Here is a 22,647-nt window from a genome sequence, read left to right on the forward strand (position 1 = left end):
GTAATTCCAGCGAACCGTTCTTGTTATTGGGGTGCAAGTGTTGTTTGATACAGCCATTAACAGGGTTTATTACAAGAAAATATTTATACGCATTATTTGCTCTTGTACGGTGCAGTTATATGTTGTAAAGCATTTTTTGGCTTGTATTACTGAGAAAAAAAGGGCTTATTAGCCGTTGTGTGGTGAAGTGAGAAAATTACAGCCCTTTTTAGCGTGTATTAGTGGCAAAGAAATATATGTGCTGTTCCTTTCATATTGAATTTCTGCACTGTATTATTTCTTGTTTTTACCTATGTTGTTTAAATCTATTGTTCTCTGCTGCCATCTGCTGGCCGGAATTTGTATGCTGCACGCTTCGTTCGTTGTCTATAAAGTTTTCTCTGGGCGTGGTTTTAGCAGCCTTGGGCCTGGTCACTTCCTGTAGCCTTTTTCAGTGCTGCATCCTTTGTGACTGGAGACACACACCTCGGCTTGTGAAGGCATCAGTTTTTGACCAGCAGTTGCCTCAGCAGTTGCCTCAGCAGTAGCCTCAGCAGTTAGCCTCAGAAAAGACATCCACATGACAGCATCTACTGCATTCCTGTATTACATCACTGTATGTCACTGCTCTGGATCAAATAAACCCACGTTTGATTGCATCCTCGTGTCTACGTCTGGATCCATCTAACCTGAGCATCTGCCGGTCCGGTCTGCTCCACTGCTTGGATACGAAGGTAGGCCAGTCACAAAGCCATTATCAGTTACACCTTCATTCGCCTTCATGTGGGGACAGAACAGTCAAAAACTGCCTTAAAGCCTTGTACCCCAGTCAATATCCGTCTGAATGTCCAATGCCCGGCTACAGGTTCCCTCAGAGCCCAGTGCCACACTCAGGAACCTCCCCTGCAACAGGCCCACTCGCAGCAAATCTGCCCAGCAACAGTGCACGTCCCATAAGCCTAAGGGGAAGCACGGCGTGTCCGCAGTAGATATATTCTCGCCTGGAAGTCCTCCACTACTTGCCAAGCCACTTTCTACATCCTATATTAACCCTTGCTTGCATGATATAAGAACTGTTTACGCACGCGGGGCCTCCCTCAAACCAAAACCCCGCAATTCACTCAAAACACCTTGGGAAACTCATCGGGGTGCCTCATCTGAGCCGCACAGCAATTTTCAGCCCCCAATTCAAAAGTTCGATTTCTTAAAGAGACAGCGCACCTTAAATCAAAATGGCCGAAAAGGACCTCGTACAGTTCCCCAGTGATGAAACAAAACAAATGCTACCTGATACTGATCATTATGAAGAGCTGGAGGTAGAACCCACACTTCCAGCAGACCAAGTCACGCGACCAAGGCGCTCTCTCAAACCAACTATAAAGATCACAGAAAATTATCACACCAGGAAAGATGAGCTATGTGACAACCTTGAAGAGCTATGGGGACGAGTTTCCTCCCTCATATCAGGACTTAAGTCCTCCTCAGGCGATGCCACCAGCTTACAAGTTGCCGTCGGGCGGCTGAACGCAGCCCATGAAAGATACAAGAGACTGTCCACAAGGTATATAACCTTTCTAAAAGACTCTAATATTGAAGAAGCCCCGTCAGAATTGTGCAAGGCAGAATCAATAGACAGACAAAGAGACGCCATGGTGCTGGACACTAAAGATAAAGTGGAACTCCGCATCTCTCATTTGCAAGAAACTAGATCACACAGATCGCATTCATCCAAACATTCCTCGCGGTCCTACAGATCATCATGCTCTAGAAGCTCCGCCCTGAGCGTCAGATTACTAGAGGCCCGCATAAATGCAGAGCAATCCAAAGTGAGGCGTTCCTTCGTCGAAAAAGAAGTCCTTGCCAGGGCAGAAGCAGAGGCTCGAATAAAGATCCTTGAATCAGAGAGGGAAGAGGAAATCGCATTAGCAAAAGTAAGACTACTTGAGCAAGCATTGAGCCAAGGCCTTGATTCAGTCTGCTCGCCACCAGAGAAGATAGACGATCCAGTTGATCGCACCAGCGACTACGTACTGAAACAGTTATCTGCACCACCCCCAGTTTGCAGTACTGTCCAAGCCAACAACACTGAAACCTCCAAGTCAGCTCTACCTGCAGTGGCAGCGATACCCACAGCACCCGAGCAATCCAATAACAGTCGCCCAGACGCACCCTCTCAAGGACAGTTATTACAGCAAGATGGCTACCATGTGTTTCCTGGCCTACCTCCACAGCTCAAGCAGCAGTCATCAGAATCTACAGAGGCTAGACCACAGCTCAACCCTGCAGCAACATCATTCTACCCGGAAGCATCTCACCCTTTCACGCCACGCAGCCTATACGCCCCAGGGGCATCACAAGTTGTCATGGCAACAAGCAGTGAGAAATCAGATATGTCTGAGTTTGCCAGGTTTATGGTGAGCAGAGAGCTAATTAACACCAGTCTCTCAAAATTTGATGACCGTGCGGAAAGCTACAGAGCCTGGAAGGCAACCTTCAAAGCTGCCATCGTCAACCTCAACCTAACCGCAGAGCAGGAGCTCGACCTCTTGATCAAATGGCTGGGCCCAGGCTCCACAAATCGTATCAAGAGCCTTAGAACTGTCTATGTAGGACAAGCAGAAGCAGGTCTCGCTGCAGCCTGGCAGAGACTCGAACGCACCTTTGGCAGTGCAGAAGCAATAGAGAAGGCACTATTCAGGAGACTGCAGAACGTCCCCAAGATCAGTCTCAAGGATGTCCATAAGCTTCAGGATTTAAGTGATTTGCTCATGGAACTGGAGCTTGCCAAAAGAGACCCTCGTCTGTCCGGGCTGTGCTACCTCGATACAGCCCATGGGGTGAACCCAATTGTCGTGAAGTTACCATACAGCCTGCAAGAGAAGTGGGCGGCATCAGTCTCAAGGTACAAAAGAGTGCATGACGTCACTTTTCCCCCATTTATTCATTTCTGTAGGTTCATCGATGAACAGTCCCAGATGAGGAATGACCCCAGCCTCGACTTCCTGGAGTTCAATACTACAGCCTCAGTGACACCATCATCAAGGTATGAAAGTATTGTACATAAACACAGAGACTTTAAGAGCAGCGTGAATGTTAGAAAGACTAACCTACCATCATCTGCAGTACCCACTGGTAGACCGTACACTACCTCATCAGGAGACAAGGCCTTCAATCGTGAATGTCCCATTCATAAAAAACCACACTCACTGAACAAATGCAGAGGATTTAGATCCAAAACAATACAGGAGCGCAGGAAAGTCCTGACCGAGCTTGGGGTATGTTTCAAGTGCTGCGCTTCATTGGAGCACATGGCTAAGGACTGCAAATCCATTATCAAGTGTGAGGAGTGTCATAGTGATAGACATGCCTCAGCTATGCACCCAACTCCACTCACAAGGGATTCACCTGCTGCCGTCACCACCAGTCCTGCTCCAAGTCATGGCGGGGAGCCCCAGAACCACGCTAACACAGCCACTGCTGTTTCCTGCTCATGCTTGGACGTATGTGGGGAGGGCCAGAGTGAGAAATGTTGTGCCCGCATATGCCTAATCAAGGTCTACCCGGAGGGGCTACCAGAAAAGGCAGTAAAAATGTATGCCATCATTGACGACCAAAGCAACCGCTCCCTAGCAGGACCTAAATTCTTTGAAGCCTTTGGAATAAAGGGACCGTCAGAACCCTACATCTTAAACACCTGCTCGGGTCGCATAGAGACTAGCGGCAGGAGGGCACAAGGATTCATCTCTTGTTCCGTCAGTGGAAATACAGAAATACCTCTACCGACGCTGATCGAATGCGATCAAATACCCAACCATAGGGATGAAATTCCTACCCCGGAAGCTGCATTTCACCATCCACACCTAAGGCACCTAGCCAACGTTATCCCACCTATGGACAACAACGCCGAGATTCTACTCCTGCTTGGCAGAGACAATCTAAGGGTACACAAGGTGCGTCAACAGTGTAATGGTCCCGACTATGCACCATACGCCCAGAGACTGGACTTGGGATGGGTAGTCATAGGAAATGTATGCTTGGATCAACCAAAAATCCGCTCATTCAAAACGTACGTGCGTGGAGATGGACGCACAACTTGCATTAAGCCTTGCCCTCATCACTATGAGGTGAAGGAGAAGCCTCCAGACCTCATACAACCACCTGACGACATTCCTCCCTTTGCTGACAACTTGGGAAGATTAGTCTTTCACACAAGCAAGGACGATGATAAAGTAGCTTTGTCAGTAGAGGACAGAGAATTTATCAAGATAATGGACAATGAGTTCCTTAAAGACGAAACCAATCACTGGGTTTCTCCATTACCCTTCCGAGCTACCAGGGTGAGACTCCCGAACAATAGGGAACAAGCTCTGTATAGATTTAACTCTCTTCAGCGTACCATGAACAGTAAGCCTGAGATGAGAGAACACATCGTTGCCTTTATCGACAAAATATTCCGCAACAACCATGCAGAACCAGCTCCATCCTTAGGGAAGAACAACGAGTGCTGGTACTTGCCTTCATTTGGAGTGTATCACCCACGGAAACCTAATCAAATTAGGGTTGTTTTCGACTCAAGTGCCAAACATCAAGGTGTATCTCTTAATGATGTCCTTCTCACAGGTCCTAATCTGACGAATAACCTAGTTGGAGTGCTGATGAGGTTCAGAAAAGAGCTCGTTGCCATCACCGCCGACATTGAACAGATGTTCCACTGTTTCGTAGTCAGAGAGGACCACCGGAATTTCCTCAGGTTTCTGTGGTACAAGAATAACGACACCAACGCAGAGATGGCAGAATATCGTATGAGGGTACACGTATTTGGAAACAGCCCTTCACCTGCCGTGGCAATTTACGGCCTTCGGCGCACTGCATTAGAGGGAGAATCCGAGTACGGTAAAGACGCCAGAGACTTTGTAGAAAAGGACTTCTACGTAGACGATGGACTCAAATCACTACCCACTGAAGAAGCGGCTATCGATCTGCTCAAAAGGACTCAAAGTATGTTGTACCAAGCTAAACTTAGACTACACAAAATTGCTTCAAACAGCCTGGCCGTTATGAGGGCCTTCGAATCAGGCGATCATGCACCAGGATTCAAGGACATTAACTTGGGACTGGACAGTCCACCTGTGCAGAGGAGCTTGGGCCTCAGATGGGATCTCTCGGCTGACTCCTTCGGTTTTCAGATAAGTTGTGCAGACAAGCCATTCACAAAACGAGGCGTCCTATCAGTGGTAAACAGCCTATTTGATCCGCTGGGATTTGTAGCGCCCATCACCATACAAGGTAAATCTCTACTGAGACAGTTTTCTGAAACAGTCAAGGATTGGGATACCCCACTTCCCTCCGAGAAAGAGCAAAAATGGGAAGCCTGGAAGCGATCCTTGTGTGCCTTGGATGAGATCCACATCCCGAGATGCTATATTAAAACTTCACTTTCCTCTAGCATAAAGAAAGAACTCCACGTGTTCTCGGACGCCTCCACGGAGGCCATCGCAGCGGTTGCCTATCTGAAAGTGACAGAACCTAACAACCAAAACCACGTTGGATTCGTCTTTGGTAAGGCTAAGTTAGCCCCCAAGCCCGATAATACTATTCCCAGACTGGAACTTTGTGGGACTGTGTTGGCAGTTGAGATTGCGGATTTCATACAACAAGAACTGGGTGTCGACATAGCTGAAGTCCAGTATTACACCGACAGTAAGGTCGTTTTAGGTTACATCCACAATCGGACCAAGCGATTCTATGTGTACGTTAGTAACCGCATAGAGAGAATCAGGAGGTCCTCCAAACCTGAACAATGGCACTACGTACCATCCGAACTTAATCCAGCAGATCACGCCACTAGGCCTATGTCTATAGGTTCCTTTATTAACTCTACTTGGCTTACAGGTCCAGAGTTTCTGCTTGAAGAGGCGGACGAATGTGTACAGGAAGTTTTCAGCATCCAGGATCCGGATAATGATCCAGAAATCCGCGCTGAAGTTAGCGCATTAGTCACTGGAACAAAGCAAACCGCCAGCTTCAGTTGTCAGCGCTTTGAACGTTTCTCCAGTTGGATGAGACCCATCGAGAACGTCCCTGATGGGTGAACAGGACTGTATCTAGCTTGGCAGATCTTCTCCATTCCAAGTTGGAAAACAGGACTAATCTATGTTTGCATTCTAACATGTTTTTCTTTTACAGGTTGTTTATATTTTATGGACATTCGTCATAGTGAAATCCCCTAAGTGAATTTCAGACGGGGAGTGTGCTGTTCCTTTCATATTGAATTTCTGCACTGTATTATTTCTTGTTTTTACCTATGTTGTTTAAATCTATTGTTCTCTGCTGCCATCTGCTGGCCGGAATTTGTATGCTGCACGCTTCGTTCGTTGTCTATAAAGTTTTCTCTGGGCGTGGTTTTAGCAGCCTTGGGCCTGGTCACTTCCTGTAGCCTTTTTCAGTGCTGCATCCTTTGTGACTGGAGACACACACCTCGGCTTGTGAAGGCATCAGTTTTTGACCAGCAGTTGCCTCAGCAGTTGCCTCAGCAGTAGCCTCAGCAGTTAGCCTCAGAAAAGACATCCACATGACAGCATCTACTGCATTCCTGTATTACATCACTGTATGTCACTGCTCTGGATCAAATAAACCCACGTTTGATTGCATCCTCGTGTCTACGTCTGGATCCATCTAACCTGAGCATCTGCCGGTCCGGTCTGCTCCACTGCTTGGATACGAAGGTAGGCCAGTCACAAAGCCATTATCAGTTACACCTTCATTCGCCTTCATGTGGGGACAGAACAATATATATTATTTGCCGTTCAGCGGTGCAGTTATACACTCACCTAAAGAATTATTAGGAACACCTGTTCTATTTCTCATTAATGCAATTATCTAGTCAACCAATCACATGGCAGTTGCTTCAATGCATTTAGGGGTGTGGTCCTGGTCAAGACAATCTCCTGAACTTCAAACTGAATGTCAGAATAGGAAAGAAAGGTGATTTAAGCAATTTTGAGCGTGGCATGGTTGTTGGTGCCAGACGGGCCGGTCTGAGTATTTCACAATCTGCTCAGTTACTGGGATTTTCACGCACAACCATTTCTAGGGTTTACAAAGAATGGTGTGAAAAGGGAAAAACATCCAGTATGCGGCAGTCCTGTGGGCAAAAATGCCTTGTGGATGCTAGAGGTCAGAGGAGAATGGGCCGACTGATTCAAGCTGATAGAAGAGCAACGTTGACTGAAATAACCACTTGTTACAACCGAGGTATGCAGCAAAGCATTTGTGAAGCCACAACACGCACAACCTTGAGGCGAATGGGCTACAACAGCAGAAGACCCCACCGGGTACCACTCATCTCCACTACAAATAGGAAAAAGAGGCTACAATTTGCACGAGCTCACCAAAATTGGACTGTTGAAGACTGGAAAAATGTTGCCTGGTCTGATGAGTCTCGATTTCTGTTGAGACATTCAAATGGTAAAATCCGAATTTGGCGTAAACAGAATGAGAACATGTATCCATCCTCTGATGGCTACTTCCAGCAGGATAATGCACCATGTCACAAAGCTCGAATCATTTCAAATTGGTTTCTTGAACATGACAATGAGTTCACTGTACTAAAATGGCCCCCACAGTCACCAGATCTCAACCCAATAGAGCATCTTTGGGATGTGGTGGAACGGGAGCTTCGTGCCCTGGATGTGCATGCCTCAAATCTCCATCAACTGCAAGATGCTATCCTATCAATATGGGCCAACATTTCTAAAGAATGCTATCAGCACCTTGTTGAATCAATGCCACGTAGAATTAAGGCAGTTCTGAAGGCAAAAGGGGGTCCAACACCGTATTAGTATGGTGTTCCTAATAATTCTTTAGGTGAGTGTATGTTCTAAAGACCTTTTTGGTATGTATTAGTGGCAAAAAATATATATATTATTTGCCGTTCAGCGGTGCAGTTATATGTTCTAAAGCCTTTTGTGGTGTGTAGAAGTGTAAAAAGTAAGGGCCTATTTGCCGTTCAGCGGTGCAGTTATATGCTCTAAAGCTCTCTTTGGCGTATATTAGTGGCACATAAAAAAGTATTTGCCGTTGTGTGGTAAAGTGAGAAAATTACAGCCCTTTTTGGCGTGTATTAGTTGCAAAAAATATATATTTGCCATTCAGCGGTGCAGTTATATGTTCTAAAGCCCTTTTTGGCGTGTATTAGTGGCACAAAAAAAATATTTGCCGTTGTGTGGTGAAGTGAGAAAATTTCTGCCCTTTTTGACGTGTATTAGTGGCAAAAAATATATATTATTTGCCGTTCTGCGGTGCAGTAATATGTTCTAAAGCCTTTTGTGGCGTGTACAAGTGGAAAAAAGTAAGAGCCTATTTGCCGTTCAGCTGTGCAGTTATATGTTCTAAAGCCTTTTGTGGCGTGTATAAGTGGAACAAAAAAAATATATTATTTGCTGTTCTGTGGTGCAGTTATATGTTCTAAAGCCTTTTGTGGCGTGTATAAGTGGAAAAAAGTAAGGGCCTATTTGCCATTCAGCGGTGCAGTTATATGTTCTAAAGCCTTCTTTGCATGTATTAGTGAAAAAAAAGGCTTATTAGCCATTGTGTGGTGAAGTGAGAAAATTACAGACTTTTTGGGGGTGTTTTAATTTCCTTTTTATTTATTTATTTAATCTAACAGTATGTCAGACAGAGAAGTGCCAGGCCCTGCACAGGGAAGTGGCAGAGGCCTAAATGTTTCTGGAGCAGGCACAGGTCACAGCAGAGTAAGGGGAGTGGCAGAAGGAGTCGCAGCGAGAGGCCTGAGATCCCGGTGTCATCTAGCGTTCGTGTCTTGACCAGCAACTCAGCGGTTCTTGAATGGTTCGGTCATCCACTTAGTCCGAAGTGACATCAGACACCCCCAGCCAAGAGTCGGTGGGTTCGTCAGACACAACCCATAGTTGGCCCGGGAGCAAGCCCTGTGTCCTCAACCTGCCTCTGTCCTTTTCTGTTCCCTCAGCCAAAGAAGTATTATATGCTGTGGGCTCAGCTCCACTATACAGCGAGGATGAGCTACTAGAGGACAGTCAGCAGCTACTGGCCAGCCAAGAAGTAAAGGAGACATCAGCCGCTTCCTTCGGTAGGCGAGCAAGTAGTGAAAGTGGAGAGTGGCGTGGGAGCTGGTGTTGCGAGCGATCAGGCTCCTGACCCAGAGACCGTTGAGGAGGACATCAGTGACGTGCAGACAGTACTCGATGATGATGATGTAGCTGATCGCACTTGGGAGCTGGGTGAATTAGGGGCTTCATCATCATCAGGAGGAGGCCACAGTCAGTGCAGAGTGTTGGGGGTAAAATCACCAATTTCCACTCTGGTCTCCTGATGCTGCTGCCACCTCCACACTATGTCACCTTGCCACTCTATGGTTTCCTGATGCTGCTGCCATCTCTACATTATGTTACCTTGCCACTCTGTGGTCTCCTGATGCTGCTACTACCTCAACACTATGTCACCTTGCCACTCTGTGGTCTCCTCAGTCTGCTTCTACCACCTCCACACTGTCATTGTGCCACCCTGATGCTGCTGCTACTTCAACACTATGTCACCTTGCTACTCTGTGGTCTCCTGCTGCTGCCATCTTTACACTGTCATTGTGCCACCCTGTGGCCTCCTTCTCTTGCTGCTGTCATTGTACCACTCTGTCATAGGGCCACTCTGTGGACTTCTCATGCTGTTCATGACTGGTCCACTATTTTGCCTTTCGGCCTGGCTGATATCATTTATTTGACCTTTCTTCTGATCTGTCAGAAGAAAGGAAAAATGAGACGCACAATGGATCCTGTCTATGTAACAGCTGTAAGGCCTGCATGACACGGTCCCTATTTTGCATCAGAATTGGCTTATGATTTGGCAGCCAAAAGCAGGAGTGGGTACAAAACACAGAAAACATGCAAATATTCCATTCACGTGTCATCTCTGGTTTGGATCCACTACTGTTTTTTGGGCTTTAGCAATATTGATGGATTACTGACCAAATGCTGACTGAGTGAAGGCCGATGCCCCACAGACAGGATCCATTTTTTGGGGGTTAATGTTCTGACAGGTCAGAGGAAGGGCAAAATAATCAGTGACGTCAACACAAACTTACTGCTGACACCCACTTCGTCTCTGTCAGGGGGCTCTTGCATATGTCATCAATACAATACTAAACCACATACTGCATCTATAACAACAGCATGGCTTCACAGAAAGTCTAGGTGCTGAACAGGCCTGCCTGCAGTCCATCCCTTTCACCAATGGAAAAAATTTTGTGCATCATAAAATGAAAAATGCAGCAAGTAAGGACAACTTTCCTCTCCCAAAACTCCAGCATATGGTCTCCTCACTTCCCAGACATTTACAGACTGTTGATGGCCCTCAAGTTCGAAATTCTAAATTCAAGTTCTAATGTTTTTCAGGAAATAGTGAAATGTCTCACCTTCTGATATGTGTTCTATGATCTATTATGAATAAAATATGGGTCTATGAGATTTGCAAATCATTGCATTCTGGTATTATTTACATTTTAGGGTACTTTCACACTAGCGGCAGGACGGATCCGACAGGCTGTTCACCCTGTCGGATCCGTCCTGCCACTATTTCGCCGTGCCACCGGACTGCCGCTCTGTCCCCATTGACTATAATGGGGACGGGGGCGGAGCTCCAGCGCAGAACAGCAGTGCGCGGTGAGAGGCCGCCGGACTAAAAAGTCGGACATTCAGTACTTTTAGTCCGGCGACCTCTTGCCGTGCACTGCCGTGCTGTGCCGGAGCTCCGGGTGAACAGCCTGTCGGATCCGTCCTGCCGCTAGTGTGAAAGTAGCCTTACACAGTGTCCCAACTTTTTTGGAATTGGGGTTGTAGGAATAATCTTAAAGAGGACTTGTCACCTCTTTTGACATGCCTATTTTAGTAATTACTGGCATTCCCCATTTAATAACAGTTCTGGAGCATCTATGCTTATGACTATATTTTGCCATTTCTTTATTATTCCTACTATAAGTTATGAATGAATTGCTAGCAGGTCTAGATTGGTGTTACCAGCTGGGGGTGTGCCACACGTTGTGACACTATCCAATCAGTGCTTCCAGTTTTAGACTTTTTCAGGGACACCCTCCAACAAGTAACACCCAGCTGGACCTGCTAATAATTTATTCATAACCTCTAGAAGGAACAATAAAGGAATGGCACCTCATAGAGTCATTTAAATAGATTCCCCAGCAAGTTGTTGCTAAAACAACATGTCATGAGAGGTTACTGGTCCTCTTTAACATGTCTAAAATTTACAGTTAATTATACCAACTTTGGAAGATGCTTGCTTTGGACAGTCTCTAGACAATAAGCAGGTAAAGTAACCCCCTTCTGAGACCCCGAGCAATTAGCTGTTATCTGTGGGAAGGCCTGGCAATAAGACTCATTTTACATGGCCAGATCGGTCTTCTCAAACTTTTTGTAACATCTTTGACCAAGAGGTGAGGATCTTCCTAAATCAGCGCAGGACTTTCTCAGACCGACCAAGGTCGTGTGAATCAGTCATTTTAAAAGACAACCTCTTCAAAATATTTTTAAAGTGATAATTTTAAAACTTTGATTCTTAAAGTAAGATTGATTATTAAATTGCAATTTCTGAGAATGTCTTGTTTCTTTAATTTTAGAATTCTAAGAAGATGCCCAGGCTGGCACTGCTTGACTGTCATTCGAGTCCCTTTTGCTCATTGTGCCATGATGAATCGACATACCCAGATGAGTGCTCCAAATCATGCATCCTAGAAGCTTAAAGTATAGATGAAGCTAGAGCAACACTAGAGGAAGCTAGATGGATGCTCGCTGCCTAATACAATAATAAATAAGTGCAGATCGTAAATTATTGTTAGTTACTTGACAGCTATCCGAGAAGGAAGTGTTTTAGCTTTTTGAATAGTAACATAGTTTATAAGGCCGAAAAGATAATTGGTTTTTCCTCTAGCCCCACAGCGGCACGATTGACAGGAGGATTATCCCGCCTCCCCCAGGAACAGGAAACAACGTGGAGATCTTTAAATAGTCCCCTCCCCTTACCTGTTCCAGTAAATAACCGAGAAACTCTGAAATGGATGCAACATATTATTTATCTCTAACGAAACAACAAATTACACTCAGAGAGACAACAAAAAATGTCTTCACAATCAACATAATGTGGGGGGAATTTCCCCGTGCCGCTGTGGGGGCTAGAGGAAAAAACAATTACCGGTAAGTAATTGAAATCTTTCCAAACCCCCCCACAGCGGCACGATTGCCAGGAGGAATACCAGAGAAATTAAAGTCTAGGGAGGGACAACCGCAGATGACACTCTGCGAGAGAAGGACAGGTCCTTATTTTTTAGCACGTCTAACTGATAATGTCTGAAGAAAGTTGAAGGCGAAGACCACGTGGCTACCTGGCAAATCTTTTCCAGAGGGACATCAGCTGACTCAGCCCATTAAGCAGCGACTGATCGCGTTGAATGAGCTTTTAACCCTTCTGGGGGAGAAATCTTTTTCAGATCATAACAAAACAGTATTATCGTTCTGATCCATCTGCTTATGGTAGTTTTGCTTGCTGCTTTTCCTCTGTTCGGCCCTGAAAACTGGACAAAGAGTCTGTCTGTCTTCCTAAACTCTTCTGTTGTCTTAAGATAGGTCAACACGATCTCCGAACGTCCAAATTGTGAAACCGCCTTTGCTCCTGACCGCCTGTTGGTGATCCAAAGGAAGGCAGAGATACTTCCTGCAAACAGTGGAATTTTGACACAACCTTTGGTAAAAAGGAGGGAGAGTGTTTTAGCACTATTCTATCGTCTCTAATCGTTAAATATGGTGGTCTGCATGAAAAGGCCTGTATCTCCCCTATCCTTCTAGCTGTAGTAATTGCAACTAAAAAGACTGTTTTTAATGTTAGCATTTTTAAAGAAATCTCTGGCAGAGGCTCAAATGGGGATTCAATTAAAGTGGATAACACTAAAGTTAAATCCCAGGGAGGGACAGTGGCTCTACCCATAGGTTCCTTTCTACGGGCCCCTTTAATAAACCTTTTAATGAGATCTATTTCTGCAAGTCTAGTATCTAAATACGCACTGAGGGCCGAGACCTGGACCTTAATGGTGCTAACTCTTAAACCTTTATCCAAACCGCTCTGTAGGAAATCTAAGATATTAGGGATCATAAAGGGAACCCCAGTGTTACCTTCTGTAAAGTTTCTGAAAGGCCCTCCAGATTCTATTATAAATTTTTGACGTGATAGTCTTTCGGCTGTGAAGTATAGTAGAGATTACTGCTTCAGAGAGTCCCTTCTTCTTCAGTAATTCCCATTCAGATTCCAGGCCGTCAGACGAAGACCTGATGACCTTGGATGTACCACTGGACCCTGATGTAGAAGGTCTGGAATATTCGGTAGAATCCAAAAATCCTCTGCCGACATCCTCAGAAGTAGCAGAAACCAAGACGTCCTTGGCCAATAAGGCGCGATTAGGAGTAGCCTGTAACTCTCCTGTAGTACTCTTTGGAATCAATGCAAACGGGGGAAAGGCATACAGATTTTCCTTTGGCCAAGGCTGGGAGAGCGCATCTACAAAAATTGGACGTTCCCTGTAGGATAGAGCACAAAATCTTTCAGTTTTTTTGTTCTGACGAGTTGCAAACAGGTCTAGGTCTGGAAAAAAACATCTTTGTGTTATCTGAAAAAAGATTTGTTGTTTTAGACTCCACTCTCCTTCTTTCAGGGTATCTCTGCTTAAGAAGTCAGCGATTTTGTTCTCTTTTCCACTTATGTGTACTGCTGTGATAGAAAGTATATTTCTCTCTGCCCATTGGAATATCTTTTCTGATACCCTTGACAGGGATGGGCTTCTTGTACCTCCCTGCTTGTTCAAGTAAGTGACTGTCGTGATGTTGTCTGATACAATTTTTATCTCTTTTCCTTCTATTTCTGGTTGAGGTGCTTTTAGGGCTTCCCAAACCGCTGACAATTCTCTCAGGTTGGAAGAGGCTAGAGTTTTTCTGCCATGTTCCCTGTATCACTGATCGGTCTGAATGAGCCCCCCAGCCGCTTCTGCTGGCGTCTGTCGTTATTGTTATCATATTTGTCTGTCGCCAAGGTACCCCTCTGCAAAGATTTTTCCTGTTTTGCCACCAATCTAGGGAATTTCTTACATACTGGGGCAATTTTACCTTCTTTTTTAAGGAGGATATGCGTTTGTCCCAATTTATTAGCATGAACGCTTGAAAAGTCAGAGAATGTGCCTGTGCCCACTTTACCGCTGGAATTGAGGAAGACATGAGACCCAATATCTTCATTATTATTCGAATGGATACTTTTTTCCTGCTGCGGAATAGGGAAATCTCCTGGATGATTTTTAACCGCTTATCTACTGTCAGGAAGGTCTTCATAAGCTCTGAATCCAATAACATTCCTAAAAATATCTTCTTTTTTTCGGGATGAAGATCCGATTTTTCAGGATTTATCATCCATCCTAATTTTTCGAGATCCTGCCGCACAATAATCAGTTGTTCCTCCAGGATCTGCTTTGACTCGGCAGCAATAAGAAAATCGTCCAAGTAGGGGGACGACCAAAATCCCTTTTTGATGTAAATCTGCTACTGCTTCTGACATTACTTTTGAAAAGACTCTTGGTGCGGAAGTTAGGCCGAACGGAAGGACCTGAAACTGAAAATTTAGTATTCCTTCTTCCCCCTGAATTGCAAATCTTAGATACTTTTGGTGAGCGCTGCAAAATGGAATGTGATAGTACGCGTCGGTTAAATCCAGGGTTGCCATGAAAGAGTCTCTGCTTAATAGATTTATGGTGGATTTAATTGTTTCCATTTTGAAACGTTTGTAATGGAGAAAACGATTTAGGCCCTTTAGGTTTATTATTGCTCTGAATGAGCCGTTTGGTTTCTGTACTAGAAATACTGGAGAATAAAATCATGTTGTCTATTCTGCTGGGGGAACTAGAACTATTTTTTTTTTATGTAGAAGAATCCTTATTTGGTCTCTGATCAAAGACTGAACTGTTTTTGGTTCCTTGGTGACCTGGAATACATCCAGAGGTAAGGAGGAAAACTCCAGTTTTAGACCTGTTGATATCACGTCTAAAACCCAGGGGGACCTGGAAATGTTTTTCCAAGCTGGAAAGAATCTATTTAGTCTTCCTCCCACGCTGCTTCTGGCATCATTGATTTGAAGACTTTTGGGAAGAATTTGTTGGGTTAACCGCCTCCGGACCGCCTAACACAGGATCGCGTTCCGGAGGCGGCAGCGCTGCGCAGAGTCACGCATATACGCGTCATCTCGCGAGACGCGAGATTTCGCGGGCCGGCAAAAGTTAAAGAACAATTTCGTCACCAGCCTGCCAGCAACGATCATTGGCTGGCAGGCTGGCGATTTAAAAAAAAACGAATCACAAGCCATATAACAGATCATATTAGTAAATATGATCTGTTATATGGCTTGTCTGCTCCTCTGCTGGTCCTTTTCGTCGGTTGGATCCAGCAGAGGAGCAGACTTCACAGTGAGTAGCACCAACACCACACTTTAGCCCCAGATCACCCCCTGCACCCCAATTAACCCTTTGATCACCCCTTTGATCGCCCCTGTCAATCACTTAGTGAAAGACAAAAAGTGATCAGTGTAAACTGTCACTTTTTTTTTTCACTAGTATTGGCTGTTAGGTTTTAGGATAGTTTAGGCCCCTTGGTTAGGTAGTTAGCGATCGGTTAGCGCCCAGCCCACCGCACCGCAGTCACTGATTCGCTGATTAGCGTATTGCTAATCAGCATTTGTACTTTTATAGTATCTGTAAGTGATCAAAACTGATCACGGTCAGATCTATAATAGTATTAGTGTCACTTTAGTTCGCCCTCCACCCAAAACGCAGTGTTTGCCCGATCAGGCCTGATCGGTCGCCCACACGTGCGTTCACCCACGCCCGCCCCACCGCAGTGACAAAAAATATATATTTTTTGATCACTGCACATTCACTTTACAAGCACTGCGGCGATAAAAAAACCAGTTTTGATATTTTTTATCAACCGCAGCGGCCTCCGGTACTTCGCTAGCCTCCCCTTTGTAAGACAGGCTTGCTTTTTTTCTTGGGTAGTCTCAGGGAATACCCCTAAATTTAGTAGTCCAAAATGTCAAACAGGGGGTATTCTTCTGAAGAGGCCTACAGGATTCTGACCCAGTCGGATGAGGAATGGGAACCCTCATCTGACGAATCTAGCGGGTCAGAATATGAACCTGTAGAAAGCAGTGGCTCTCTGACCCAAAGTTCGGACGAGGAGGTGGAGGTCCCTGATAGCACCAGGCGTACCAGGCCCCGTGTCGCTAGACCACAGGTTATGCAGGATCCGCTTCAAGAGCAGCAGAGTGGGGCTGGCGCTGCCGGATCACGTGGTGAGGCATACACCAGCAGCGCAGCCCTCCCTGGACCTAGTACCAGCACTGCCGTACAACATGGTGACGTGGCGAGCACCAGAAGGGCAGTTAAAGCTGGTATGGTGGCACGTGCAATAGTTACCCCGTCGCAGCCAAAGACAGGCCCGTAGAGCCCCTAGAATCCCTGAGGTGCTGGCAAACCCTGATTGGCAGTCACCAACTTCAGCCGCACCATTAGTTCCCCCTTTCACCGCCCAGTCTGGAGTTCGGGTTGAGACGGCTCATATCGGTTCGGCCCTGGGATTTTTTGAGCTGTTCTTGACTGCGGAGCTCTTGGACTTAGTCGTGGCAGAGACAAACCGGTATGCCACACAATTTATATCCGCCAACCCGGGAAGCTATTATGCCCAGCCTTTCCGGTGGAAACCAGTCCAAGTTTCCGAAATTAAAATTTTTCTGGGCCTTCTCCTCAACATGGGTCTAACTAAAAAGCATGAATTGCGGTCATATTGGTCCACGAACCCGATTCATCACATGCCCATGTTCTCTGCTGCTATGTCCAGGGCACGATTTGAGGCCATCCTCCGTTTCCTGCATTTTAGCGACAACACCACCTCCCGTCCCAGAGGCCACCCAGCTTTTGACCGGCTCCACAAAATTCGGCCCCTCATAGACCACTTCAACCAGAAATTTGCAGATTTGTATACCCCCGAGCAAAACATCTGCGTAGACGAGTCCCTTAATACATTTTACCGGGCGCCTTGGCTTCAAACAATACATCCCAAGCAAGCGTGCCCGGTAGGGTCAAATTGTATAAGCTCTGTGAAAGGGCCACAGGCTATACCCACAAATTTCGGATCTATGAGGGAAAAGATCAGACCCTGGAGCCGGTCGGTTGCCCTGACTACCTGGGGAGCAGTGGGAAGACAGTCTGGGACTTGGTGTCACCCTTATTTGGCAAGGGGTACCATCTTTATGTGGACAATTTCTACACAAGTGTGGCCCTCTTTAGGCATTTGTTTCTAGAACGGATTTGCGCCTGTGGCACCGTGCGAACTAGTCGCGTGGGCTTCCCCCAACGACTCGTTACCACCCGTCTTGCAAGGGGGGAGAGGGCTGCCTTGTGTAACGAAGAACTGCTCGCGGTGAAATGGAGAGACAAGCGTGACGTTTACATGCTCTCCTCCATTCACGCAGACACGACAATACAAATTGAGCAAGCAACCCGTGTCATTGAAAAGCCCCTCTCAGTCCACGACTATAATTTGCTCATGGGAGGGGTGGACTTCAATGACCAGATGTTGTCTCCGTATTTAGTTTCCCGACGCACCAGACGCTGGTATAAGAAGGTGTCTGTATATTTAATTCAATTGGCTCTGTACAATAGTTTTGTTCTCTACAGTAAGGCTGGGAGAACAGGATCCTTCCTCAAATTCCAGGAAGAGATCATTGAGAACCTCCTGTATCCAGAAGGTTCCGTGGCCCCATCCACCAGTGTAGTTAGCCGTCTACACGAGCGACATTTCCCCAGTGTCGTTCCTGGTACCTCAACCCAACCGTCACCCCGAAAAAGATGTCGTGTCTGTAGCAGGAGTGGAATAAGGCGTGACACCCGCTATTTCTGTCCTGACTGTCCTGACCACCCTGCCCTATGCTTTGGAGAGTGTTTCCGGAAGTACCACACACAGGTACACCTAGCATAGGGATTGCATCTCACAGGACAGGCACACAGGGCTATTAGGGCCCTTTTACTCACAGCTGCTGCAAACCTCTCCTTTCACCTGGGATAAAGTGCATAACGTACTTCGCCACATCTTTGGGCGATTTGCGCTTTGCACATTGTCCCATGGGGAAGGAGAGGTTTGTTCTATAAAGGTAAAAAAAACTAAACAAAAAAAAAAATACCGGTAAGTAAAAAAGTTAACGTTTAGTTAAAAAAGTTAAAAAAAAGTTTATATGTTCTGTTCAAAAGTTAATAAATTTATTGCGTTGCGGCCTGGATTTTTTATTTTTTTTTACCTTCCAGGTGGACCAACCGATCGACTAGCTGCAGCACTGATGTGCATTCTGACAGAAGCATTGCGCTGCTGTCAGATTACACGCAAGTCGGTGTATGCGGCGCTGCAAGACGAGATTTCTCCTCTGCAGTAAAAGATACGTTTGCCGAGGCATATGAGCTGAGGAGGTGGCGGTGTTCATATACTTTGGCAAACACTTTGTATATATAAAAAAAAAATCCCGGCAAGGATTTATTCATCCACATTGATTGATGTGAATGGAGAAATCTGGTTTGCCAGGGCATACGAGCTAAGTGGGTATGGATGTTGGTTGGAGCTCCTATGTCCTGGCAGACGCCTTTCCCCTCCTTTTTCTTTTTTTGGAAGAGATTTTTTCATCCACATTGATCGATGCGAATGAAGAAATCTGTGCCGTTCATTTTTTTCTTTCAGCCCAGAGGCTGAACGAAAAAAAAAAATCTCATTACCCGTATGCTCAATATAAGGAGAATAGCAGAAAATGCTGGGCATACATGTAATGATTGCGGAGACCCTCAAATGCCAGGGCAGTACAAACACCCCACAAATAACACCATTTTGGAAAGAAGACACCCCAAGGTATTCGCTGAGGGGCATATTGAGTCCATGAAAGATCTAAATTTTTGTCCCAAGTTAGCGGAAAGGGAGACTTTGTGAGAAAAAAAATAAAAAATCAATTTCCGCTAACTTGTGCCAAAAATTTTTTTTTATGAACTCGCCATGCCCCTCATTGAATACCTTGGGGTGTCTTCTTTCCAAAATGGGGTCACATGTGGGGTATTTATACTGCCCTGGCATTTTAGGGGCCCCAAAGCGTGAGAAGAAGTCTGGTATCCAAATGTCTAAAAATGCCCTCCTAAAAGGAATTTGGGCCCCTTTGCCCACCTAGGCTGCAAAAAAGTGTCACACATGTGGTATCTCCGTATTCAGGAGAAGTTGGGGAATGTGTTTTGGGGTGTCATTTTACATATACCCATGCTGGGTGAGAGAAATATCTTGGCAAAAGACAACTTTTCCCATTTTTTTTATACAAAGTTGTCTTTTGCCAAGATATTTCTCTCACCCAGCATGGGTATATGTAAAATGACACCCCAAAACACATTCCCCAACTTCTCCTGAATACGGAGATACCACATGTGTGACACTTTTTTGCAGCCTAGGTGGGCAAAGGGGCCCACATTCCAAAGAGCACCTTTCGGATTTCACCGGCCATTTTTTACAGAATTTGATTTCAAACTCCTTACCACACATTTGGGCCCCTAGAATGCCAGGGCAGTATAAATACCCCACAAGTGACCCCATTTTGGAAAGAAGACACCCCAAGGTATTCGCTGATGGGCATAGTGAGTTCATGGAAGTTTTTATTTTTTGTCACAAGTTAGTGGAATATGAGACTTTGTAAGAAAAAAAAAAAAATCATCATTTTCCACTAACTTGTGACAAAAAATAAAAAGTTCTATGAACTCACTATGCCCATCAGCGAATACCTTAGGGTGTCTACTTTCCGAAATGGGGTCATTTGTGGGGTGTTTGTACTGTCTGGCCATTGTAGAACCTCAGGAAACATGACAGGTGCTCAGAAAGTCAGAGCTGCTTCATAAAGCGGAAATTCACATTTTTGTACCATAGTTTGTAAACGCTATAACTTTTACCCAAACCATATTTTTTTACCCAAACATTTTTTTTTTTATCAAAGACATGTAGAACAATAAATTTAGAGCAAAATTTATGCCTAAGAACAGGAAGGACCGCACCGCGCGCCCTGCGACCCCGCTCTCTGCCCGAACTTCATCAGGCGCAGAAAAAAAATAACAAAAAATCCTGCTGGCAGGAGGATCTCCACGCAATCCCAGAGGGACAGGAAACAACTGGAGCAGGTAAGGGGAGGGGACTATTTAAAGATCTCCACATTGTTTCCTGTCCCTGGGGGAGGCGGGATAATCCTCCTGTCAATCGTGCCGCTGTGGGAGTGTTTGGAAAAAGACATTTGTCCATCCAGTTCGGCCTGTTGTCCTGCAAGTTGATCCAGAGAAAGGCAAATAAAAAACTGTGAGGTAGAAGCCAATTTTCCTCACTTAAGGGGAAAAAAATTCCTTCCCGACTCCAATCAGGCAATCAGGTAACTCCCTGTATCAACGACCCCTCTCTAGTAGCTATAGCCTGTAATATTATTATGCTCCAGAAATACATCCAGGCCCCTCTTGAACTCTTTTAGTGAACTCACCATCACCACCTCCTCAGGCAGAGAGTTCCATAGTCTCACTGCTCTTACCGTAAAGAATCCTCTTCTATGTTTGTGTACAAACCTTTTTTCCTCTAGACTCGGAGGATGTCCCCTTGTTACAGTCACAGTCCTAGGGATAAATAGATGATGGGAGAGATCTCTTTACTGACCCCTGATTTATTTATAAATAGTAATTAGATTTCCCCTCAGTCGTCTTTTTTCTAAAGCAAATATCCCTAATGTTGATAATCTTTCAGTGTACTGTAGTCCCCCCATTCCAGTTATTACTTTAGTTGCCCTCCTCTGTACCCTCTCCAGCTCTGCTATGTCTGCCTTGTTCACAGGAGCCCAGAGCTGTACACAGTACTCCATGTGTGGTCTGACCAGTGATTTGTAAAGTGGTAGGACTATGTTCTCATAACGGGCATCTATGCCCCTTTTGATGCAACCCATAATCTTATTGGCCTTGGCAGCAGCTGCCTGACACTGGTTTGTACAGCTTAGTTTGCTGTTCACTAAAATTCCTAAATCCTTTTCAGTGTTGCCCAGTGTTTTACCATTTAGTATGTACGGGTGACTTGCATTATTCCTTCCCATGTGCATAACCTTACATTTGTCAGTGTTAAACCTCATCTGCCACTTACAATATTATTTTACATTGTGCATTGTGACAGAGAGAAAGCTAGACAGCTCAGTGGATGGATGGATAGATAATAGATAGATGATTCAGGAGGGCACCTGTGGATGCTGGCCAGGTACATAACTACATAATGCTCCTAGCATTAATTAATGCTGAAACCATCAGACCATTAAATACCTGTCCGGTGGCTTTGAGCAGGGCTCAGGTGCCCCCGTGGGAAATTTCCTGGTAGGGTCTATGGCCAATCCACCCTTGACTGCTAAATTCCATGCCAGTAACAGAATTAATGTGATGCCTTGGTTTCCATGCTAGTAGGATTGAGGTGTTATCCTTTGCTTTACATACTATAAGAATTGAGATGTTATACTTAGGTTTCCGTACTAGTTGAATTGAGATGTTATTTTCTGGTCTCCATACTAGTAGGATTGAAGTGTTGTATTTTGGTTTCCATACTAGTAGGTTTAAAGTGTTATACTTTGCTTTCTATACTAATAGGTTCAAAGTATTTTATTTTGGTTTTCATTCTAGTAGTATTGAGGTGTTATATTTTGGTTTCTATACTAGTAGAGTTTGCTGTTGAATTTTGGTTTCCATACTAGTAGGATTTTGGTGTTATACTTTGGTGTCCATACTAGTAGGATTTTGGTGTTATACTTTGGTTTCCATAGAAATACGATTGAGGTATTATACTTTGTAGCTTTGGTGTTTTATTAGCTGTTTTGGCCCTTTTTAACAATGAGTTTTTGTAGTAAAACAAATAATCTTAAGTAAACATATACAAACTTTTATTGTACATAGTGACTTAGAATAAAGGACAAGTATTGATGCTGACTGCCCCATTGACAAAAGATGCTTTACTGAAGCTCACTAGACGCTTGTCTATCACGAAGTTGCGGATGCAGCCCGTGAATGAATTTCTTGTAGTCAAACTTGGTGCAAGCAAAGGATCTAAGAATGGGGAAAAAATAAAATATATCAGGAAATATTCAGTCAACAACATAAAGTGAGACTTAGTTAAAGTGTACCTAAACTTATAAATAATGTTTATTAAAACCTATTATAAATACCGTAAAATATTTTTTTTCCAATATACTTTTTTATTTTCCATGCAATATAGGCACCTAAAGTTCAAGTGCCTATAGAGTAGTGATGAGCAGCATAGGCAATATTCGTTTTCGCGATACTTAGCAAATTGTATGGCCTAATATTCGCCATAAATTAGCAAATTCTAGAATTCGTGATCTCCAGTCATTATTTTATTTATTGCGGCAATTGGCAATGTAATATGCGCGTGCAATACCGGCATGGCTCACTTTTGCTACATTTTTCAAGCTGCTAGAAGTTTGCAGAGTACAGTAATTCCTATC

General features: G+C 44.8%; 1 protein-coding gene across 1 annotated transcript in view; it reads right to left on the minus strand.

Moving 5' to 3' along the window:
* Positions 1-22,048: 22,048 nt before the first annotated feature.
* Positions 22,049-22,647, minus strand: part of LAMA4 (laminin subunit alpha 4) — a 140,605-nt gene continuing 140,006 nt past the window's right edge. The window contains exon 40 of the mRNA XM_040428892.1: positions 22,049-22,228. Within this exon, the coding sequence (XP_040284826.1) occupies positions 22,083-22,228 (146 nt within the window). The 3' untranslated portion in view covers positions 22,049-22,082. The remainder of the gene's footprint in view (positions 22,229-22,647) is intronic.

This window comes from Bufo bufo, chromosome 4 (genome assembly GCF_905171765.1).
Source record: "Bufo bufo chromosome 4, aBufBuf1.1, whole genome shotgun sequence".
NCBI lineage: Eukaryota > Metazoa > Chordata > Amphibia > Anura > Bufonidae > Bufo > Bufo bufo.